The following is a 20,656-nucleotide window of genomic DNA, read 5'->3' on the forward strand; positions in this document are numbered from 1 at the left end:
ATCTCGTCTTCAGTTGTCATACCCTTCCTCCCGTCCATGGTACACGGAATCTTGTGGTGAGGCTGTTGCCCAGAAACAACTTGCCTTCGTCTCCTGGAAAGCAAATCCAACGGAAGGAAATCTCATTTCCTTTCACAAAGCCCGAAACAAGTGTGTGTCCACCCTCAGGAGAGCCAGGAAACAATATCTCTCCGTTCTCAAGACCGAACTCTCTTATCTGTCTCCCTCTTCCAAATCCTGGTGGCGTCTGGTCAAATCCGTTTCTGGTGTTTGTTCCCCCTCCATCCCCTCCCTTACCTCAAACGGCTACACAGCTGACTCCGCACGTGAAAAAGCTGAATGCCTCAACTCTGTGTTTGCCTCTAAATCTTGTGTCCCAAACCCATCCCTCTCTGTACCCACCATACCCAGTCGTACCCTGCTGCTCCTGGACTCCGTGTCCTTTCCTCCTGACAAGGTGGAAAAGTTTCTGTCAACCCTCGACTCTGATTCTGCAACTGGACCCGACGGCATCAGCCCACGGGTCCTAAAATCCTGCTCTGCTGCTCTGTCTCACCCTCTCTCTGTTCTCTTCACCCTCTCTTTTGCTCAAGGTCAACTGCCATCTGCTTGGAAATCAGCCAACATCACCGCTTTGCACAAAAAAGGTGCAAAAACAGATCCTAGCAACTACAGACCAATCAGCCTTCTCCCAATTATCAGCAAAGTCATGGAATCCATCATTGCTTCGGATATGAAATCTTTCCTCTTCTCCAATGGCTTGATCTCTGATCATCAATTTGGTTTCAGACCAGGTCACTCTACTCTGGACATGCTGCTTCTGCTGTCTCAACAATGGATGGAGGTCCTCAATGCCAAACAGGAAATTAGAGCTGTCTCCCTCGACATATCACGTGCCTTCGACACGGTCTGGCACCCCGCTCTGCTCACCAAACTCTCCTCCTTTGGTATCCATGGAAATCTCCACGCATGGCTGGCGGACTTCCTCTCTAGTCGTCGTCAACGTGTGGCCCTGAATGGGTTTCTCTCATCTCCTCTTCCTGTTCAGGCTGGAGTTCCCCAAGGCAGTGTTCTGGGCCCCGTGCTTTTTCTGGTCTTCATCAATGATCTCTCTGACTCTCTCGAAAATCCTCTCTATCTCTTTGCTGATGACTCCACTCTCTGCCGCTCCATTCCTCTTCCCTCAGATCGGCAGTCTGCTGCCTCCTCACTCTCTGAAGACCTGGACAAAATCACAGACTGGTCAAACAAGTGGAACATGTCTTTCAATCCTGACAAATCTCACACTCTTACTATGTCTCTCCGAAAAGATCGACTGGACAACCCTCCCATCTACTTTCTCAACAATCCTCTCCAAGAAGTTCTGTCGCTCAAGATTTTGGGTCTCACTATCTGCCATGATCTTTCTTGGGAAAACCACATTTCCAAGCTGGCCTCCAAAGCCAGTCGCCGACTGGGCATCCTCCGTCGTGCGAAGTCCTTCCTCGGCACACCTGAGCTCCTCACCACATACAAGGCTTTCATCCGCAGCTCAATGGAATACTGTTCTCCCCTATGGGCCGGTGCTCCTGCCTCACACCTAGCTCGGCTTCACGCTGTTGAAACCAAAGCTTTCAGAATTATTGGAATCTCCCGCGATGAAGCTATCTCTGAGGGCCTTTCACTCACTCACCGCAGGCAGGTAGGTGGTCTTTCTGTCTTCTACCGACTCCTCTCCGGCCTTGCACCCCCAGCTCTCTCTGTGCTCTGTCCCCCAAATATTCCTACAGGTCGCACAAGATCTGCCAGCAACCCTCTGATGGTTAAACTGCCGAAATCTCGGCTCTCTGCTCACCTTCACTCTTTCATTCCTCTTTTCTCCCGCCTCTGGAACAAACTCCCTCACTCCCTTCAATCCCACTCCTCCCTCCAGGTCTTTAAAACAGCTGTTCACCACCATCTCTTATCTTCCCCCATCCAAAACCTTGAACTTTTCTACCCCCGCTAATTCACCCCAGATCCACCTTGTTTGAAATTCCAACTTCTTTCCTGGAAGTCCTGGCAGTGTCCATATGTTTTATACCTCTCCCACCGCCCCCTTCCCACGCCCCCCCCCCCCCCCCCAAGCCCTCGCCCTCTCTCAGATCTCTCGATGTGTCCATGTCTCTCGGTCACTGCTCTCAAATGTTGTGTTTGTGTCCTTCCCCCTCTCTCCCCATCTTGTCTACCGCTCCCTATGTTATATGTTTTATGTGTCGGTTTGTCTTTCTGTGTGATTAATGTTCGCTCTTTCACGAGCCTCGACCTTGTATACAAAAAAAAAAAAAAAAAAAAAAAAAAAAAAAAATCCCTTATCTTCAAAGTCTCTCTCTATTTTGTCCCTCAATTAACCCTGCTGTTATGTGTTTCACCCTCTCCTTCTGCTGTTCATGTTTTGTTGCATCCTGATCCATTTGATATCTAGCTCCTCCACGAGCCTCAACTCTGTATTAAAAAGGGATGTGGGGAAGAATGTGAGCTCGGGGAGGACACACAGGGTTGACAAGATAAATATAGAAGCAAACTCTCTGGAAGGAAAGAGATAGGCTTGGGGGAGAGGGTTAATTGGGGTACAAAAGGTCATGGTTTTGGCTGCTCTGTGATGGTGGTGAACAGGTTTGAAGACCTATGTGAAGACCTATGTGGTAGAATGTGATTGAAGAGAATGTAGAAGTTGGTTCTACAGGTGGCAAAAAAGAGGAACGAATGAGTGGAGGTGAGCAGTCATTCTGGATTTTGAGAGTTTCACTATAAGGGGGTTGATGCTGGACCACGTGCACCCTGCAGAAATCTGGGGGTAGGAGAGGACAAAGCATGAGAAAAGCAGAGGGACCAAGACCAAAAGGAGGTGGTAGAAGATAGAGACCACCAACCTGTCTACGATGGGAAAGTGACAGGCCTATTGACTCAACTTCATCACAGGAGATTCCAATGATCTGGAAGGCCTTGGTTTCCACTGTGTCAATCTGAGCAAAGTCTGATGCAGGGGTGTCAGCCCAGAGGGGAGAACAGTACTCTATCAAGCTGCAGATGAAGCCATAGTAGGTAGATAAGAGTCCAGGTGTTCCAAGGAAGGACTTTGCATAATGGAGGTGCCGAGTCGGCAATTATCTTTGGATGCCATCTTTTAAATGTGGTTTGCTCAAGAAGCATCATGGCAGATAGTGAGGCCCAAAAGTTTGAGTGACTGAATTTCTTCAAGAGGATTGTTAAGAAAATAGATGTGAGTGTTTGCCAGTCGGTCTTTTCAGAGATAGACAGTGTGTGGGATATCTCAGGTGTGAAAGCCAGTCTAAGTGTTTAACCAGCTCGTGATTCTATCAAGGTCTGTAAAGAGGGAAGAAGCTGCAGCCTGCCTATCTGAGGGATAAAATATGTTTTGGCGGAGGGTAGAGACATCATCAAATTAATAAAGAGATGTTTCCAAAGAGTCAGAGAGATTGTTGATGAAGATTAGGAAAAGGGTGGAGCCCAGAACACTGCCTTGTGGCAACCCAGCCTTGACAGGGAGAGGAGATGAAAGGTTCCCAATGAGAGTGACACATTGGCTCTGAGAATAGAGGAAGTACGTATGCCAAGTGTGGAGGTGGCCTTGGATGCCATAGGCAGAGGGTTTGATGAAAAGGGCAGTGTGGCAAACTGTATTGAATGGTTGAGATATATCTACAGATATGGCCCTGATCTCATGACTGATATTGAGGGCCTCCATCTATTGTTGGGAGAGGAGAAGTAGCATGTCCAAGATAGAGTGACCTGGTCTGAATCCAAACTGTTGGTCACAGATCAGACTGTTGAAGAAGAGGAAGGAGTTGATGTTCACTGCGATGATGGATTCCATGACCTTGCTGATGATTGGAAGTAAGCTGATAGGTCTTAAGTGGATCGGTTTTTGGACCTTGTTTTTGTAATGTGGTGATGTTGGGCCGTTGGATGACTTCTCAGCAGATGGAAGATGATCGAGGGTAAATGATACGGTGAACATAGCAGAATGAGGATGTGTAACAGCAGCAGCGCAAGTTTTTAGGACAAGTGAGCTGATGCCATCCAGTCCAGTTGCTGAATCAGAATGAAGAGATGCAAGAAATATCTCCACTTACTCAGGTACAAATGACACAGTGCACGAGCAGTTTGGTGTGACAGGTTAGGTTGGGTAAAGAGGTGAGGAGTTGTGGACACAATCTGATGAATCAGAAATGACCATACTTGAGAGAAAATAAGCGAAAATTAAGTACATGGTGTCAAAGCAGAGAGAGTAGTGGCAATCCGACTACCCGAGGCCTAGGCGAGTAGGCCGGAATTTACAGAGACACAAGTTCGACAATTCAACATGACTAGGTTTGGTTTCACACGAAAAAAAAGATCATTTCCCCCTGTTACTGGAGCTGAACACAAAGGCCCACATACCTTGCGGTGTCCTTGATGACTTTTAAAACACAGTCCCAGAATTGCCTCACGATCTTTGGCTACTTCACAATGATGTTGGTTGCGTCTTTGCACACAGCATTAAAACACGATTCCCAAAGACTAACTCAGGCACCGATGATGAATAAGGGCAAGAGTAGTACCTGTAAATCTGCTTATAAGCTGAGGCAGAGGGTCAGCAGCTACAGTGCCGTGCAAACGTATTCAGAAGTCAGAAATAAAGAAGTCAGAAATAAAGTCAGAAATAAATAAATAAATTCAGAAGAAATAAATAAATAATAGAAATAAATAATTAATAAATAAATAAATAATAATAAATAAAGTATAAGAAATAAATAATAAATAATAAATATAAATAATAATAAATAAATAATAATAATAAATAAATAAATAAATAATAGAAATAAATAATAATAAATAAATAAATAATAATAAATAAAGTATAAGAAATAAATAATAAATAAATAAATATAAATAATAAATAATAAATAAATAATAAATAAATAAATAATAAATAATAAATCAATAAATAATAATAAATAAATAATAATAAATAAATAATAATAAATAAATAAATTAAGAAATAAATAATAAAAATAAATAAATAAATAAAATAAATAAATAAATTCAGAAGTCAGAAATAAAGAAGTCAGACATAAAGTGGTGGAGAAGCACTGTTCAGGAGAGGGTTTAAGAGGATTTCAAAGTCACTCATTATCCCTTTGAGTACAGTGAAATCCATCATTAAGAAGAGGAAGATGTATCACACCACCCAGAGTCTACCCAGATCATGGCCACCATCCAAACTCAGCAGCTGAGGAAACAGGAAACTGGTTCATGATTTCATTGTAAATCCACCAATGACTTTGAAAGATCTACAAAGCTCTACATCTGAGATGGGAATCAGTGTTCATCAATCAACAATATCCCACTCCCTTCACAAAGATGGCCTCTATGGACAGGTGGTAAGAAAGAAGCCATTACTGAAAAGGACACATCTAAAAGCTTGTATGGAGTTTGTGAAAAAGCATCTTAATGATACTGCAGGCTTGTGGAGAAAAGTTTTGTGGTCAGACGAGACGAAAATTGAACTTTTTGATCTAAATTGAAAGTATTACGTCTGGCACAAGCCTAACATTGTATATTATGCAGTCAACACAATCCCGACTGTCAAGCATGGTGGTGTGAGCATCATGTTATGAGGCTGCTTTTCATCAGTAGGGACTGGCAACCTTGGCAGGATAGAAGGGACAATGGATGGTGCAAAGTACAGGAGAATCCTTGATGAAAACCTGGTTGAAATAGCCATGAATCTGAAGCTGGGTAGGAGATTCACATTACAACTGGACAATGATCCAAAGAACAAAGCTAAAGCCTCAGATTGGCTGAATAAGAGGAAAATAAATGTTCTTGAGTGGCCCTGTCAAACTCCTGACTTGAACCCAATTGAACATTTATGGTGAGACCTGAAGATTGCAGTCCATCGACGATCCCCATAAAACTTGGCAGAATTATCACAATTTTAACGTAAAGAATGGGCAAAGATTTCACCATCTCACTGTGAAAAGCTCGTAGAGACCTACCCACGTGAAGAATGGGCCGAGATTTCACCACGTCACTGTGAAAAGCTTGTAGAGACCTACCCCAAAAAACTCGTAGCAAAATTACTGATCTAAGTGGCTGAAAACTTTTGCAACCAGTGAATTTTGATTTGTACATGTTTTTGCAACTATTCCTGACATGTGACTTCCTTCAACTATAACAGTGTTTAGTCTGATCTCTTCAGTTATGGATTTTTAAAAGTTCATTTGGAAAAATTGTTTCCACATAATTTGTATTTCATCTGAATGTGGCATTATTGGTAGGGGGTGAATACTTTTTCAGGCCAGTGTAGTTGCCATTGTTATTATTAAGTAGCAGAAAAGTGTTGTAAAGTTTCTCATCTGTGTTTCATTGTAAAGCATCATGAGTGACGCATTAAAAGCTTAACACAGTAAAAAAAAAAAAAAGTTTACAATGTCACAGGCACTTGGTTTTTTGTGATAAAATTGCAAGCTGTGTCAATGGTTCCCAGAAATGTTGAGAGCATTTCCCTGCTGCTTGTTTTTTCAGGTTTTCTCATAAAAATTAATAGGAACTTGATGTAGTATGTGCAGGAAGAAGGTTGTGAAGTCACAATGTCACCAAGACATTCTGGCGAGGGAATGGATTTTTCAGGGCGCTAATCGGTTGTGCTTAACCACCAGGATTGATCGGCACTGACAGCAGCTCATCAGTGAAAGTTTCCAGATTGAATTGGAAAATTCAACAGGAACATTTAAAAGCAAAGCCTCAATTTCCAGAAAGACGCATTGCCTTGAAGACAAACAGATACTTGAGAGAACTCTGTAGGAATGTAGGTAATCGGAGGTACTCGGAAGGAGGCCGAGGTGCGTACGACTTGCTCCTGAGGTATCATTGAGACAGGTTGGTGGCCGAGCAGTTTCAAATTGCCTCATCAATGGTCTTGCCATACCTTCAAATCCAGAGTAATTTTGTCCCTCTTTTCTCTTGACTGTTGAATCACCTCCTCAATTTTAGCCAATCATTTTCTTCTCTCCATTCCTTCAAAATGGCGAGTCATCACTACCTCATGTTATTCCTTATTCCTAATCTTTTCACTTCTCACTGACTCTCCTCTACTGACCATCCACACTTTTCCCACATCAAACCCGATTCGTCCACATTTCCTGTCTGCTTACGCGTTCTTCATCTATTCGTTCCACTCAATTCCCTCCTCCTCTCTGTGTGTCCTTACTTGTGCTGCCTGAGTACTCGTTCCTTCTCCTCCCTTGTCTGCCAACTCCCTCGACCCCATTCCATCACTTCACTGTGTCACTGTCACTTCTCTGTTATTCAGCTCTTCCATAATCCTCGACCTCTATAAAAATACACAGGACTTTTGCTGTTTCTGCAACTGAACAAAACGGACAGTTGTTGGCCATTGCTGCATAAGTTGTGTCTGACGCATGTGATAAGCCTAAATTTTAAATATTAAATTATTTGAGATAAAGCTGAACCAACGTCATTCCTCCACATAACTTTGCCATCACAGAGATTGTTGCACGCATAAGAGATGCTGCCCGCGATGAAATGCCATTGCTTCATCTCATTCTCTACTTTTCCTGTCCATTTTCTTGAATGTTGTGATGCAGATTAATTGGAAGCTTCTGCTGGAGAAGATGACACAGCAGGAAATGCAAGATGAAGATCTAATTGAAGTTCTTGCACCAGAATACCTTCAGAAGGTGTCGACCATTATTGCGGGAACACCAGCGAGGTACACCTGCTGAGTTGGAGATTTCACTTCAGGGTTTTAAAAGATTTTATACCAGGAAATATTAGGAAGTTTGATGCAGGAGGAGGCTATCAGGCCCATCATTAAAAAATAACCTTCTGCACTTAATTTGTCTCTATCCTTCATTATCTTAAATATCTCGATCAGCTCCTCTCGTGTTCACCTCCTTTATAATGAGTAAAGCGCCATCTCCTTCAGCTGCTCCTCCCAGATCAGACTAGCGATACCTGGAATCAATCTAGTTGTTCTACGTTGAACCATCCTGATGGGAATTTTGTCCTTCCTCTGATGTGGTGACCAAAACTGTACACAATATTCCAGATAATATCTCACTAAAGTCCTCTACAGTGTTAACACTACCTCTTTTGATTTATATGTAATCTCCATTTCCATTATTCTTACTCATCTCCAGCATCTTACATTTCCTTCTGTCAAACTGCATCTGCCAATCTTTTACCCAATCAATGAAGGTAGCTCGCTAGACATTCCTGAATATGATCACCCCCATCTCTGCCGTCTACCATACCTCCAAGCTTTGTGTCATCTGCAAATTTGTAAAGCCGATTCTTAACCCCACTTTCCAAGTCATTGGTGTAATTTATGAATAACAAGAAAGAGCAATCAGAGATTGCAGACCCTCGCCAGGAAGTGTTTTCAGTGATTTTTAAGGCTTTTGAGTTAAAACAAATATGGCGGCCGAACCACATGACCGATGACGTCATCATCATTATTTTTTCTCCACCAATTTATCCATAGATGACGCTCAAGAAATTTCATCTTGATCGGATGAAGTTTTGTACTTGTTGAATTAAGACGTCATAATTAAGACGTCATACCTATGACATCATCATTAACATATTTTATTCCATGGAGAGTTCTTAACAATGAGCCATGTCTCAATTTTTTCTATGCAGCACTTTCTGAGATATAGAGGTGCAAAGTTTTCGTTTTTTCGAAGATGGCACCCATACCACGTGACGTATGATGTCATAATTATCATTAAACATTATAGAGGTGGAGGTGCACCTATGGTGAAAATTTCCTATCAATCGAACCAACGGTTGCAGAGAAAATCATATTTATTCTATGTGGACAAACAAACAAACAGACAGACAAACAAACAAACAGACAGACAAACATTTAGGCTTACTTTCTTTATCTTTCATTCACTAGGCTTACTTTATCTTTCATTCACTAGGCTTACTTTATCTTTCATTCACTAGGCTTACTTTATCTTTCATTCACTAGGCTTACTTTATCTTTCATTCACTAGGCTTACTTTATCTTTCATTCACTAGGCTTACTTCATCTTTCATTCACTAGGCTTACTTTATCTTTCATTCACTAGACTTACTTTATCTTTCATTCACTAGGCTTACTTTATCTTTCATTCACTAGACTTACTTTATCTTTCATTCACTCGGCTTACTTTATCTTTCATTCACTCGGCTTACTTTATCTTTCATTCACTAGACTTACTTTATCTTTCATTCACTAGGCTTACTTTATCTTTCATTCACTAGGCTTACTTTATCTTTCATTCACTAGACTTAATTTATCTTTCATTCACTAGGCTTACTTTATCTTTCATTCACTAGACTTACTTTATCTTTCATTCACTCGGCTTACTTTATCTTTCAGTCACTAGGCTTACTTTATCTTTCATTCACTCGGCTTACTTTATCTTTCATTCACTCGGCTTACTTTATCTTTCATTCACTCGGCTTACTTTATCTTTCAGTCACTAGGCTTACTTTATCTTTCATTCACTAGGCTTACTTCATCTTTCATTCACTAGACTTACTTTATCTTTCAGTCACTAGGCTTACTTTATCTTTCATTCACGAGGCTTACTTTATCTTTCATTCACGAGGCTTACTTTATCTTTCATTCACTAGCCTAACTTCATCTTTCATTCACTAGGCTTACTTTATCTTTCAGTCACTAGGCTTACTTTATCTTTCATTCACTAGGCTTACTTTATCTTTCATTCACTAGGCTTACTTCATCTTTCATTCACTAGGCTTACTTTATCTTTCATTCACTCGGCTTACTTTATCTTTCAGTCACTAGGCTTACTTTATCTTTCATTCACTAGGCTTACTTCATCTTTCATTCACTAGGCTTACTTTATCTTCCATTCACTAGGCTTACTTTATCTTTCATTCACTCAGCTTACTTTATCTTTCAGTCACTAGGCTTACTTTATCTTTCATTCACGAGGCTTACTTCATCTTTCATTCACTAGGCTTACTTTATCTTTCAGTCACTCGGCTTACTTTATCTTTCATTCACTAGGCTTACTTTATCTTTCATTCACTCGGCTTACTTTATCTTGACTTGCCATCATTTGACCTTTTATGATGAATGCAGGTTCCTTAAGAGTTTCTCTTCTGCAGGACTTTGCAAAGCTACATGATGTGGCGCCTGGTTGTAACGCTCAGCGTTCACCTCTCTGCGGAGTTCCGCGCAGCGCTGCACGAATTTCGCCACCACCTGAACGGTGTCGTTGAGCCAAAAAAGTGGCGGCACTTCTGTCTGGAGCACACCAATGATCACTTTGGCCTTGCGCTGGGGTCTTTATTTATCAGGCAGAATTTCCCCGGATCCAGCAAGCAGCGGGTTTGCCACTCGAAGCATGCACATGGAGATGATTTGATTGTCTATCGTGTTTGTATAATGTAATATTGTTGGAGATCATTCCAGCGAACCCACAGCCAAGGGAACGGGCTTGGCGGAATCAGTGGGGAAAGAAAACCCTTTTGAGCTTGACTCTAGCCCGACTCTGTGAAGGGACTTGAGAGGCCGGAGGCACTCAATAGGGCTGGACCCGTGAAATTTCGGGGATTTTTGGTAAAATTACCTCAGGGTAAAGTTACATAGGAAAACACCGTGTTAAATTTCCGTCGCCGAAGGACTTTATTTTTATTGCAAAATTCATCCCGACTTCGCCTCTAGGAGGATAGAGGGGTATCCGTGGGTAGCGGGAACCTTTGTTTGGCGAGGATTAGGCAACAATTGACCGAGTTATTGAAAATATGAACTTATATAAAAATTAGTTTTCTAAGACTGAAGCGCAGTGACGTCATCACGCCCCCGCCACGAGTGTCGAAGGTCCTTCGAAGAAGAAGAGTTCGGAGTTGGACTGGACACGAGGCAGAGCAGACACCATTTGGGAGAGCTGAGAGGATTCAGTCGTGATAGAGTGCACTGGACAGTTACCTGTGCGAGGGTGAGTCTGAGTGAGTATATCAAGACAAGAACAAGAACTAGAAGGAGGTATGTACGGTGCGAATCATATAATATATTGTTTAGTTATCGTCGATGAGGAATTTGGGGTCGGGATGCGTGGTCGGCCTGGGTGACTTGGTCTTGACTAGATGCTAGGCCGCACCTCATTTTGTCCAATAAAGTGGTTTTAAAATATTTTTTGATGGGTCTTATGCTTATCATTAGATGCATAACGTTCGTAGCGAGGTGTGGATATATGGATTGACATCGGATGGCATGGGATTTGGGATTTAGGAACTCTGGAGTTTTTTTCATTAGAAATATATGCGATTTGTTGTGGGGGGCCCTTAGAACTAACGGAGGCTCGGATTTTAATTCTGATTCCGGATTTCGCAGTCGCTAGTATGTCTTAACACTCGACAGAAACTGGCCCCGCGAAATTTCCAGGATTTTCGGTAAAATTACTTCAGGGTAAATTTACATAGGAAAACCCCATGCTAAATTTTCGTCGCCGAAGGACTTTATTTTTTGTGAAATTCATCCTGACTTCGCCTCTAGGAGGATACAGGGGTATCTGTGGATAACGGGAACCTTTATTTGGCGAAATTCGGACTGGTATTGACCGAGTTATTCAAAATATTAACTTATATAAAATTGCCGGTTAAGCCTGTAAACGCAGTGATGTCATCACGTCCCCAGCACGACTCGATTCCGAGGAAATTTTGGTTTTATGGTGCACGGCTCCATTTCACAACGAATGTGAATTCTGTGTACAGTTTTGCCACGAAAATGAGATCCCCGCATCAAGTGTGGTATCTTATTTGGTGAAATTCGGTCGATTTGAAGTGGTGAAAACAAAATGTGATCGTGGAAAATCGTAGCGAGGGGCCATTTTGAATCGGTTTTCGATTATTGCACCGGGTTATTGCAAAGATTGGGCAAAAATTGACCGACGAATTCAAAATATTAACATATCAAATAGGTCTTTCAAGGTGAAAACGCGATGACGTCACCACGTCACGCGGCACGAATGCGCACCTGTGTCGTTGGGGGTATTGACTTATATAGGGTTGGGTTTCTAAGGCTTATATCAAAATATTAACTTATATCAAATAAGTCTTTTAAGGTGAAAGCGCGATGACGTCACCACGTCACGCAGCACGAATGCGCGCCTGTGTCGTTGGAGGTATTGACTTCTATAGGGTTGGTTTTCTAAGGCTTATATCAAGATATTAACTTATATCAAATAAGTCTTTTAAGGTGAAAGCGCGATGACGTCACCACGTCACGCGGCACGAATGCGCGCCTGTGTCGTTGGAGGTATTGACTTCTATAGGGTTGGTTTTCTAAGGCTTATATCAAAATATTAACTTATATCAAATAAGTCTTTTAAGGTGAAAGCGCGATGACGTCACGCGGCCTTGCCTAGATGTAGGCCGCACCTCATTTTGTCGAATAAAGTGGTATTCGGGTGGTTCCTGTATTTGGGACCGCAGGGACGGAAAGTGCAGGTACGGGGTGCCAGTCACTCCCCAGCCGGCCCGCTCTGAAGGTTCGGATCGGGACACCGGGATTCATTCCGGTCGCCCGGTCGGCCCGGAGGTGGGGGTGCGGGGCCTGTCACGGAACGTCAAAACAAACGGCCTGCCGGGGCCGCCCAAAAGTCGGGCGTGAGGGGCGCGTCCACTAATGGAACGCCTCTCGCTTCCCAGATCGAGGGCCACGTGGTCAGGAGAACCTCATCCCTTCTGGTTGCCTTGCCGTCCCACCGTGAGCGCTGGTCAGGGTGTACTTCAAACTAAGCTTAAGTGTCAAGCGTTAAGTTCCTCCTTGCCCTCGCAAGGGAAAGGCTAGGGTCAAGCTCTTCCAAATTTCCAAACACTAGAAATCGGACGTCTCAAATTAATTAATTAATTTGTTAATACATCTCAGTCGCCCGCGACCTCTCCAGCGCGGGCGTCGAACCAGTTCATTCCCGGTGCGACCGGGCCGAGTATCGGCCCGACCGTGGCCGAAGCCGTTGATTCCGCCGTAGCACGCTAACGCGTAGGCTCGCGCGTCCCTGGTCCGCCGGGGCTCCGCGGGTGTCCTACCGTGCCCGGCGCCGCTATTCTCTCAAACTTCCGGGAGTAGGTGCCCGGGGACGGAGTTCGCTGTCTAAACATGGTAGCGCTAGGCCAGTGGGACCGCCGGGACCCATGTGCACTCACAAGTTGTTCTGCGCGTGGGCGGCAGTATCAGACCGGGGCGCCCAAACGCTCCCCGGCTAAAGTTCATCCTGAAAGCACCCACATTGTGCGGACAAACCCCACCAAGTCGAGGGCCACGTGGTCAGGAGAACCTCGTCCCTTCTGGTCACACTGTGCCTATCGGCCGGCCTCGAAGACCGAAATTGTGACTATGTCACCCGATCCTGGTGTTGGGCTAGCGGCTAGGGTGCCGGCTTAGGATCCCAGGATCCTGGGTTCGAATCCCGGTCGATCGCTGAATTAACGCCAGGGGGGTTGACTCAGCCTGTCATCCTTCCGAGGTCAGCTAATTGAGTACCAGTTCACTGGTAATTCCCTGTTTGTCGCTAAAGGCGGCAAAAAGGGTTGGCGTCAGGAAGGGCATCCGGCCGTAAAACATTGCTTCAAAAAGGGGACCAAAAAACAACAACAACCACGGTTCCCGAAAAAGGCCAACCCCCGCTTGCGGGGAAAAATGGCCTCTAAAGGTGGTTATATATATCATGGAGATCAATATGGAGGCAAACAAGTGTGAATGATCAGTCGAGTTTACATTGTAAACTAGATGGTATTCATAGAATACTTATCCTGCGCAGTCAACTTTTTGCGAGCCAACTCTTCTGTTTTTGAACATTTTTTTTCTTTGATCCAATATGGCTGCCAGACCACGTGAGCGATGACATCATACATTTATATTCTCTAATATAATTGTTGCATAGATCATGCTCAATACATTTCAAACTGATCAGATTAAGCGTTGTCCCTATGGAATTATGACGTCATAATTATGGCACAAATGACGTCATCGTTAACAACACCTATTCCCCATATGGAGTTCTTTACAATGAGCCACGTTTCAATTTTTTCCATGCAGCGGTTTTGGAGATATAGAGGTGCAACATTTTTCGGTTTTTCCAAGATGGCGCCTGTAACGCATGACCTATGACGTCATAATTATCATTTTAAATTTTCTAAAGGAGGAGGTGCTCCTATGGTGAAAATGTAATGTCAATCGGACCAACAGTTGCCAAGAAAATGAATTTTTAAAATGCAGACACGTACGGCACATGTACGCACCTGAATGCTTAACGCCGCTTGTCGCTTCGTGAGCGCAGGGTATTAATAACTTAATGTTGTATCGATTGTTTGATCGTAGGTGCAGCAGATGGTGGAGGACATAAAATATACGTTCTCTCAACGCCTGGACTACCTTGACTGGATGGATCGACAAACTCGAGAAGCAGCACGTGACAAGGTCTGCATCCCTCACCTTTTACCTATATTTGAAGCAAAATTACAAGCGTTTTTTGTGTTATACAAAGGATGTGAGAATGGAGGAAAATAAATGAGATTGAGAAAATAAATGGAGGCAGTTACACCAAAACGTCCACCAATCAGAGCTGAGGATCTGGTCACATGACTGGGGTACGGCATATTTTACTAAAAGGATACAATAACATGTGTAACATGTCCCAGTGGGTGTCGTAAGGTAGGTATGAGGTTTCAAAAATTCCCCAATACAATTATGATCATCCGCCACCAAAGGCGGATGGAGGTTATGTTTTCACCCCTGTCTGTTTGTTATTTGGCAAAAATATATATATATTTGACAAGTTGTTGATCACTCTTGTTTATGTGTTTGCGTGTGTGTGTGTGTGTGTGTGTGTGTTTGTCTGTCCGCTCACTTATACTTGCCTGCAGATTACAATTTTAAACCGATATTCTCGAAACTTCACCGGAATCCCATATATTTTTTAGGCCAAAGGTCAACCACTGTTTTTTTCAAGTTTTTCTAAAATCCTCAATTTTCATCCGATTGACTTGAAATTTGAATAGGATTTTTATATTAGTGAACTTATTTCAACCACCAACTATTTTTGAGATCAAAATAGGCCAAAAGGTCAACATAGGCCTAAGTTCAACCACTTATTTCAAATTTCTAAAATCCTCAATTTTCATCCGATTGACTTGAAATCTGAATATGATTTGCATATCAGCTCACTGAAACCAACCACCAACTACTTCTGAGGTCAACATAGGCCAAAAGGTCAACATAGGCCAAATTTTTTAAATTGTAAATTTTCATCCGATTAACTTAAACTTTGAAGACGATTTGCATATCAAGTTAGCTAATTCAACCTTCAATTATTTTTGAGGTCAAAAGGATGCTCTACCGAGTGCCATTCTGCTTTGTTCTCTTTTGCCATGTGTCGCTCTATGAGTGATTTTTTCATTTGTCTGTCTGTTTGTGAACAAGATATCTCAAAAAGTTGTGGACGGATTCGGTCGAAATTTGGCAGAGAGGTAGTCTATGTGACAAGGACTAAATTATTAAATTTTGGTGAAGACCTGGATTCGGATCCGGCTAGTAGAATTTTAAAGTGATTCTTCACCATTGGAAGATGGGGCCAAACACTATAAATAGCAGGATATCTCAAAAAGTTGTGGATGGATTTTGACGAAACTTGCTGGAGAGGTCGGGTTTTTTCACACAAGGAAGAATTGGTTCAATCGTGGTGAAGATCCAGGTCCGGATCTAGCTAGTAGAGTTTTTTAAAAGTGATTCTTCACCATTGAGTGATAGCGATAAAAACTGATATATAGCATGATATCTCAAAAAGTTAAGGACGGATTTGGACAAAACGTAGTGGATCGGTTCGGTGTGTGACAAGGACGAATCAATTCGATTTTGGTGAAGATCTGAATATGGATATGAGAATTATTTAATTTTCACGTGATTCTTCACCATTGAGAGATCGGGCGAAAAGCGATATATAACATGATATTTAAATAAGTTATGGATGAATTATGACAAAACTAGGTGAATGAGTTGGTTAGGTGACAAGAACATGCCGATTAGACTTTGGTTCAGGTCCGAATCCAGATCCGGCCTATCAGTGGGATAGAAAACAAACTGTTCACCAGGTGGAGGTATGTTCTCTACTGAGTTCCATTCTAATGTTTCTGCACGTTTAGGTCTCGGTGTCACGATGAACCCATCTCCTTCCAACATCCTGTTCCAATATCCAATAGCCATTGCACAAATTTGTAAATAGATTTCCTTCTATCTGCACAATATTACCCAAAATCTGCTCGCACTGAAATCTGAAGTCTACTGAAACTCTGGTTCATGGTCTCATAACGTCACACTTGCATTGCTGCAACTTGCTGTTTACAGGCTTATCTCCTGCTCTCTCATCCTTTATCAACTTAAGAAATGGCAGCCAGGCTCGTAGATAAAACTCGTAAATTCTATCACGTCACTTCAATCCTCAAACACTTCAACAGCTACAATTGCGCTAACGGTTAGATTTTCAAAACTATGCCGTTAACCTCTAAAGGCCAAAATAAATTAGTTCTTACTAAACATTTCTAACTCAATCGCTCCTTACACCCTCCGGAAAGGCTACAATCCAACAATGGGAATCTCGTAGCTCCTCGCACTAGGATGAAGACTTTATGCGATCAGAAATCTTCACATGCATGGAACCCTCTGCCTTTTATCATTTGCACAGACCCATCAATCATGTTGCATGAGTAGGTTTCATTATACCTTCATTTAACTTTTTTACATACTTTTCCTGCATGCCTCCACTCATTTTTGGGAAGCATCTTTAGATTTCACTGAAATGAAAAGAACTAGATAAGAAATTAATGGATTGCTCCTCGAATTGTAGTTTTTCTTTTTTAAGTTTCAACAATATCTCATTCAAAGTACAATGTCTGGGTTGCACAAATCATATTGGAATATCTAAATCCCAGACAACAATGGTAAGTAACTCGGGTTTTGATGAGACAACAATGGTAAATGACTAGGGTTTTGACGAGACAACAATGGTAAATAACCTGGGTTTTGATGAGAAAACAATGGTAAATAACTAGGGTTTTGACGAGACAAGAATGGTAAATAACTAGGGATTTGACGAGACAACAATGGTAAATAACTAGGGTTTTGACAAGACAACAATGGTAAATAACTACGGTTTTGACGAGACAACAATGGTAAATAACTAAGGTTTTGACGAGACAACAATGGTAAATAACTAGGGTTTTGATGAGACAACAATGGTAAATAACTCGGGTTTTGACGAGACAATAATGGTAAATAACTAGGGTTTTGACGAGACAACAATGGTAAATAACTAGGGTTTTGACGAGACAACACTGGTAAATACCTCGGGTTTTGACGAGACAACAATGGTAAATAACTATGGTTTTGACGAGACAACAATGGTAAATAACTAGGGTTTTGACGAGACAACAATGGTAAATAACTCGGGTTTTGACGAGACAACAATGGTAAATAACTAGGGTTTTGACGAGACAACAATGGTAAATAACTAGGGTTTTGATGAGACAACAATGGTTAATAACCTGGGTTTTGACGAGACAACAATGGTAAATAACCTGGGTTTTGACGAGACAACAATGGTAAATAACCTGGGTTTTGACGAGACAACAATGGTAAATAACTAGGGTTTCGACGAGACAACAATGGTAAAGAACCTGGGTTTTTACGAGACAACAATGGTAATTAACTAGGATTTTGACGAGACAACAATGGTAAATAACTAGGGTTTTGATGAGACAACAATGGTAAATAACCTGGGTTTTGACGAGCCAACAATGGTAAATAACCTGGGTTTTGACGAGACAACAATGGTAAATAAGCTGGGTTTTGATGAGACAACAATGGTAAATAACCTGGGTTTTGACGAGACAACAATGGTAAATAACCTGGGTTTTGACGAGACAACAATGGTAAATAACCTGGGTTTTGACGAGACAACAATGGTAAATAACTAGGGTTTCGACAAGACAACAATGGTAAATAACCTGGGTTTTTACGACACAACAATGATAATTAACTAGGATTTTGACGAGACAACAATGGTAAATAACTAGGGTTTTGATGAGACAACAATGGTAAATAACCTGGGTTTTGACGAGACAACAATGGTAAATAACCTGGGTTTTGACGAGACAACAATGGTAAACAACTAGGGTTTTGATGAGACAACAATGGTAAATAACTCGGGTTTTGATGAGACAACAATGGTAAATAACCTGGGTTTTGATGAGACAACAATGGTAAATAACCTGGGTTTTGACGAGACAACAATGGTAAATAACCTGGGTTTCGACGAGACAACAATGGTAAATAACCTGGGTTTTTACGAGACAACAATGGTAATTAACTAGGATTTTGACGAGACAACAATGGTAAATAACTCGGGTTTTGATGAGGCAACAATGGTAAATAACCTGGGTTTTGACGAGACAACAATGGTAAATAACCTGGGTTTTGACGAGACAACAATGGTAAATAACCTGGGTTTTGACGAGACAACAATGGTAAATAACCTGGGTTTTGACGAGACAACAATGGTAAATAACTAGGGTTTCGACGAGACAACAATGGTAAATAACCTGGGTTTTTACGACACAACAATGATAATTAACTAGGATTTTGACGAGACAACAATGGTAAATAACTAGGGTTTTGATGAGACAACAATGGTAAATAACCTGGGTTTTGACGAGACAACAATGGTAAATAACCTGGGTTTTGACGAGACAACAATGGTAAACAACTAGGGTTTTGATGAGACAACAATGGTAAATAACTCGGGTTTTGATGAGACAACAATGGTAAATAACCTGGGTTTTGACGAGACAACAATGGTAAATAACCTGGGTTTTGACGAGACAACAATGGTAAATAACCTGGGTTTCGACGAGACAACAATGGTAAATAACCTGGGTTTTTACGAGACAACAATGGTAATTAACTAGGATTTTGACGAGACAACAATGGTAAATAACTCGGGTTTTGATGAGACAACAATGGTAAATAACCTGGGTTTTGACGAGACAACAATGGTAAATAACCTGGGTTTTGACGAGACAACAATGGTAAATAACTAGGGTTTTGACGAGACAACAATGGTAAATAACTAGGGTTTGATGAGACAACAATGGTAAATAACCTGGGTTTTGACAAGACAACAATGGTAAATAACTAGGGTTTCGACGAGACAACAATGGTAAATAACCTGGGTTTTTACGAGATAACAATGGTAATTAACTAGGATTTTGACGAGACAACAATGGTAAATAACTAGGGTTTTGATGAGACAACAATGGTAAATAACCTGGGTTTTGACGAGACAACAATGGTAAATAACCTGGGTTTTGACGAGACTTTTACCACTCTTTGCTTGTTTCTAATGGTAATTCATCCACATTGCCTTTACCAGCTTCAATATATGGTGGACATGATTGGTTATCCGGACTTTCTCCTGCATACAGAAGATGTGGACAAAGAATATGGGGTAAGAATCATATTTTTTGTCATTAAAATAATGTGTAGCACTTAATGCTGAACCTCTTCCATCTATGAATGGACCAGGAGCCACAACCTTAGAGTAAAGAAGAGGAGTGTTAGTTCAGTAATATAATGTGGGTCTTCCACTCAAAAAGTAGTAAATGCATGGAATAGTATCCCTCAAAATGTCATTACCACATAAACAGTAGATAAGTTTTAATTTTAGTTAGATCGGTATTTAGAGGGGTACATGCATACTGGCAGGAATGATAGAGAGCTGAGGTATCAATGGGTGATTGTATATGAGTGTTTGATAGTGAGGTCTGTGAGAGTGTCTTGTCAAAAGGTGAAAGTGCTGTCCGTGTTGGTTCATTCTTCACCCTACAAATGTAGTATGATGATTTCCCCACTTTTATTATGTTTTTTTGCAGACAATTGGCGTCTTTTGGTATAACTTGCAATACTCGTTCACACCGAGAGTGGCGTATGACATACATACTTACATACAGAAAAATTGCCCCCCCCCCCCCTCACCTTCCCCCCTATCCCGCCACCATGATGTTCGGGGGGGGGGGTGGGTAGGTATAAAACTCTTTATCGCCGAAAACCCTCGGGCTCTTACCCGGGTACAACCACCACTTTAACCTCATTCCATCCAGTGGAGTAGCAATGTATCCCAGTCAAACAATCAAAGAAGCAAACCCACAAAATTATAAATAGACTTCTGAAATTACATATCGTTTGATAATAATAGAAATAATAATAATAATAATACTGATATATTTTTGTCGTATTATGTTTGTGTATAAAACTCCCTGGAGATGTCTGTGTTTGCCCAATGTGCAATGTGCTGAATATTCTGACTTGCGCTGCAATGAAATGAGGGAAGTCGGCCACAGGGCTTGGTTATTTGATGGACAATATCAATGGTATCCAGAGCTATAGCTTCCACTACATCCAATAGTAAGTTGATGATGCAGACATGGAAGTTACTGGTGATTAAACTAGAGTGTCCATAGAACACCTAACCCCGCACGGTGTTGAGAAAAGCGATATTGGAAGGGACTTTTAAACTCTTGCTTTGCGTTTCCG

The 20,656-nt window shown here is 41.8% G+C and overlaps 1 protein-coding gene across 1 annotated transcript in view; it reads left to right on the plus strand.

The window, feature by feature from the left end:
* Positions 1 to 20,656, plus strand: part of ECEL1 (endothelin converting enzyme like 1) — an 85,969-nt gene that overhangs the window by 23,975 nt on the left and 41,338 nt on the right. The window contains exons 5-8 of the mRNA XM_068112028.2: positions 7,635 to 7,759; positions 10,177 to 10,399; positions 14,393 to 14,491; positions 19,497 to 19,571. Coding sequence (XP_067968129.2) covers positions 7,635 to 7,759; positions 10,177 to 10,399; positions 14,393 to 14,491; positions 19,497 to 19,571 — 522 coding nt within the window. The remainder of the gene's footprint in view (positions 1 to 7,634; positions 7,760 to 10,176; positions 10,400 to 14,392; positions 14,492 to 19,496; positions 19,572 to 20,656) is intronic.

Source organism: Myxine glutinosa, chromosome 4 (assembly GCF_964187855.1).
Source record: "Myxine glutinosa chromosome 4, kmMyxGlut1.1, whole genome shotgun sequence".
Taxonomy (NCBI): domain Eukaryota; kingdom Metazoa; phylum Chordata; class Myxini; order Myxiniformes; family Myxinidae; genus Myxine; species Myxine glutinosa.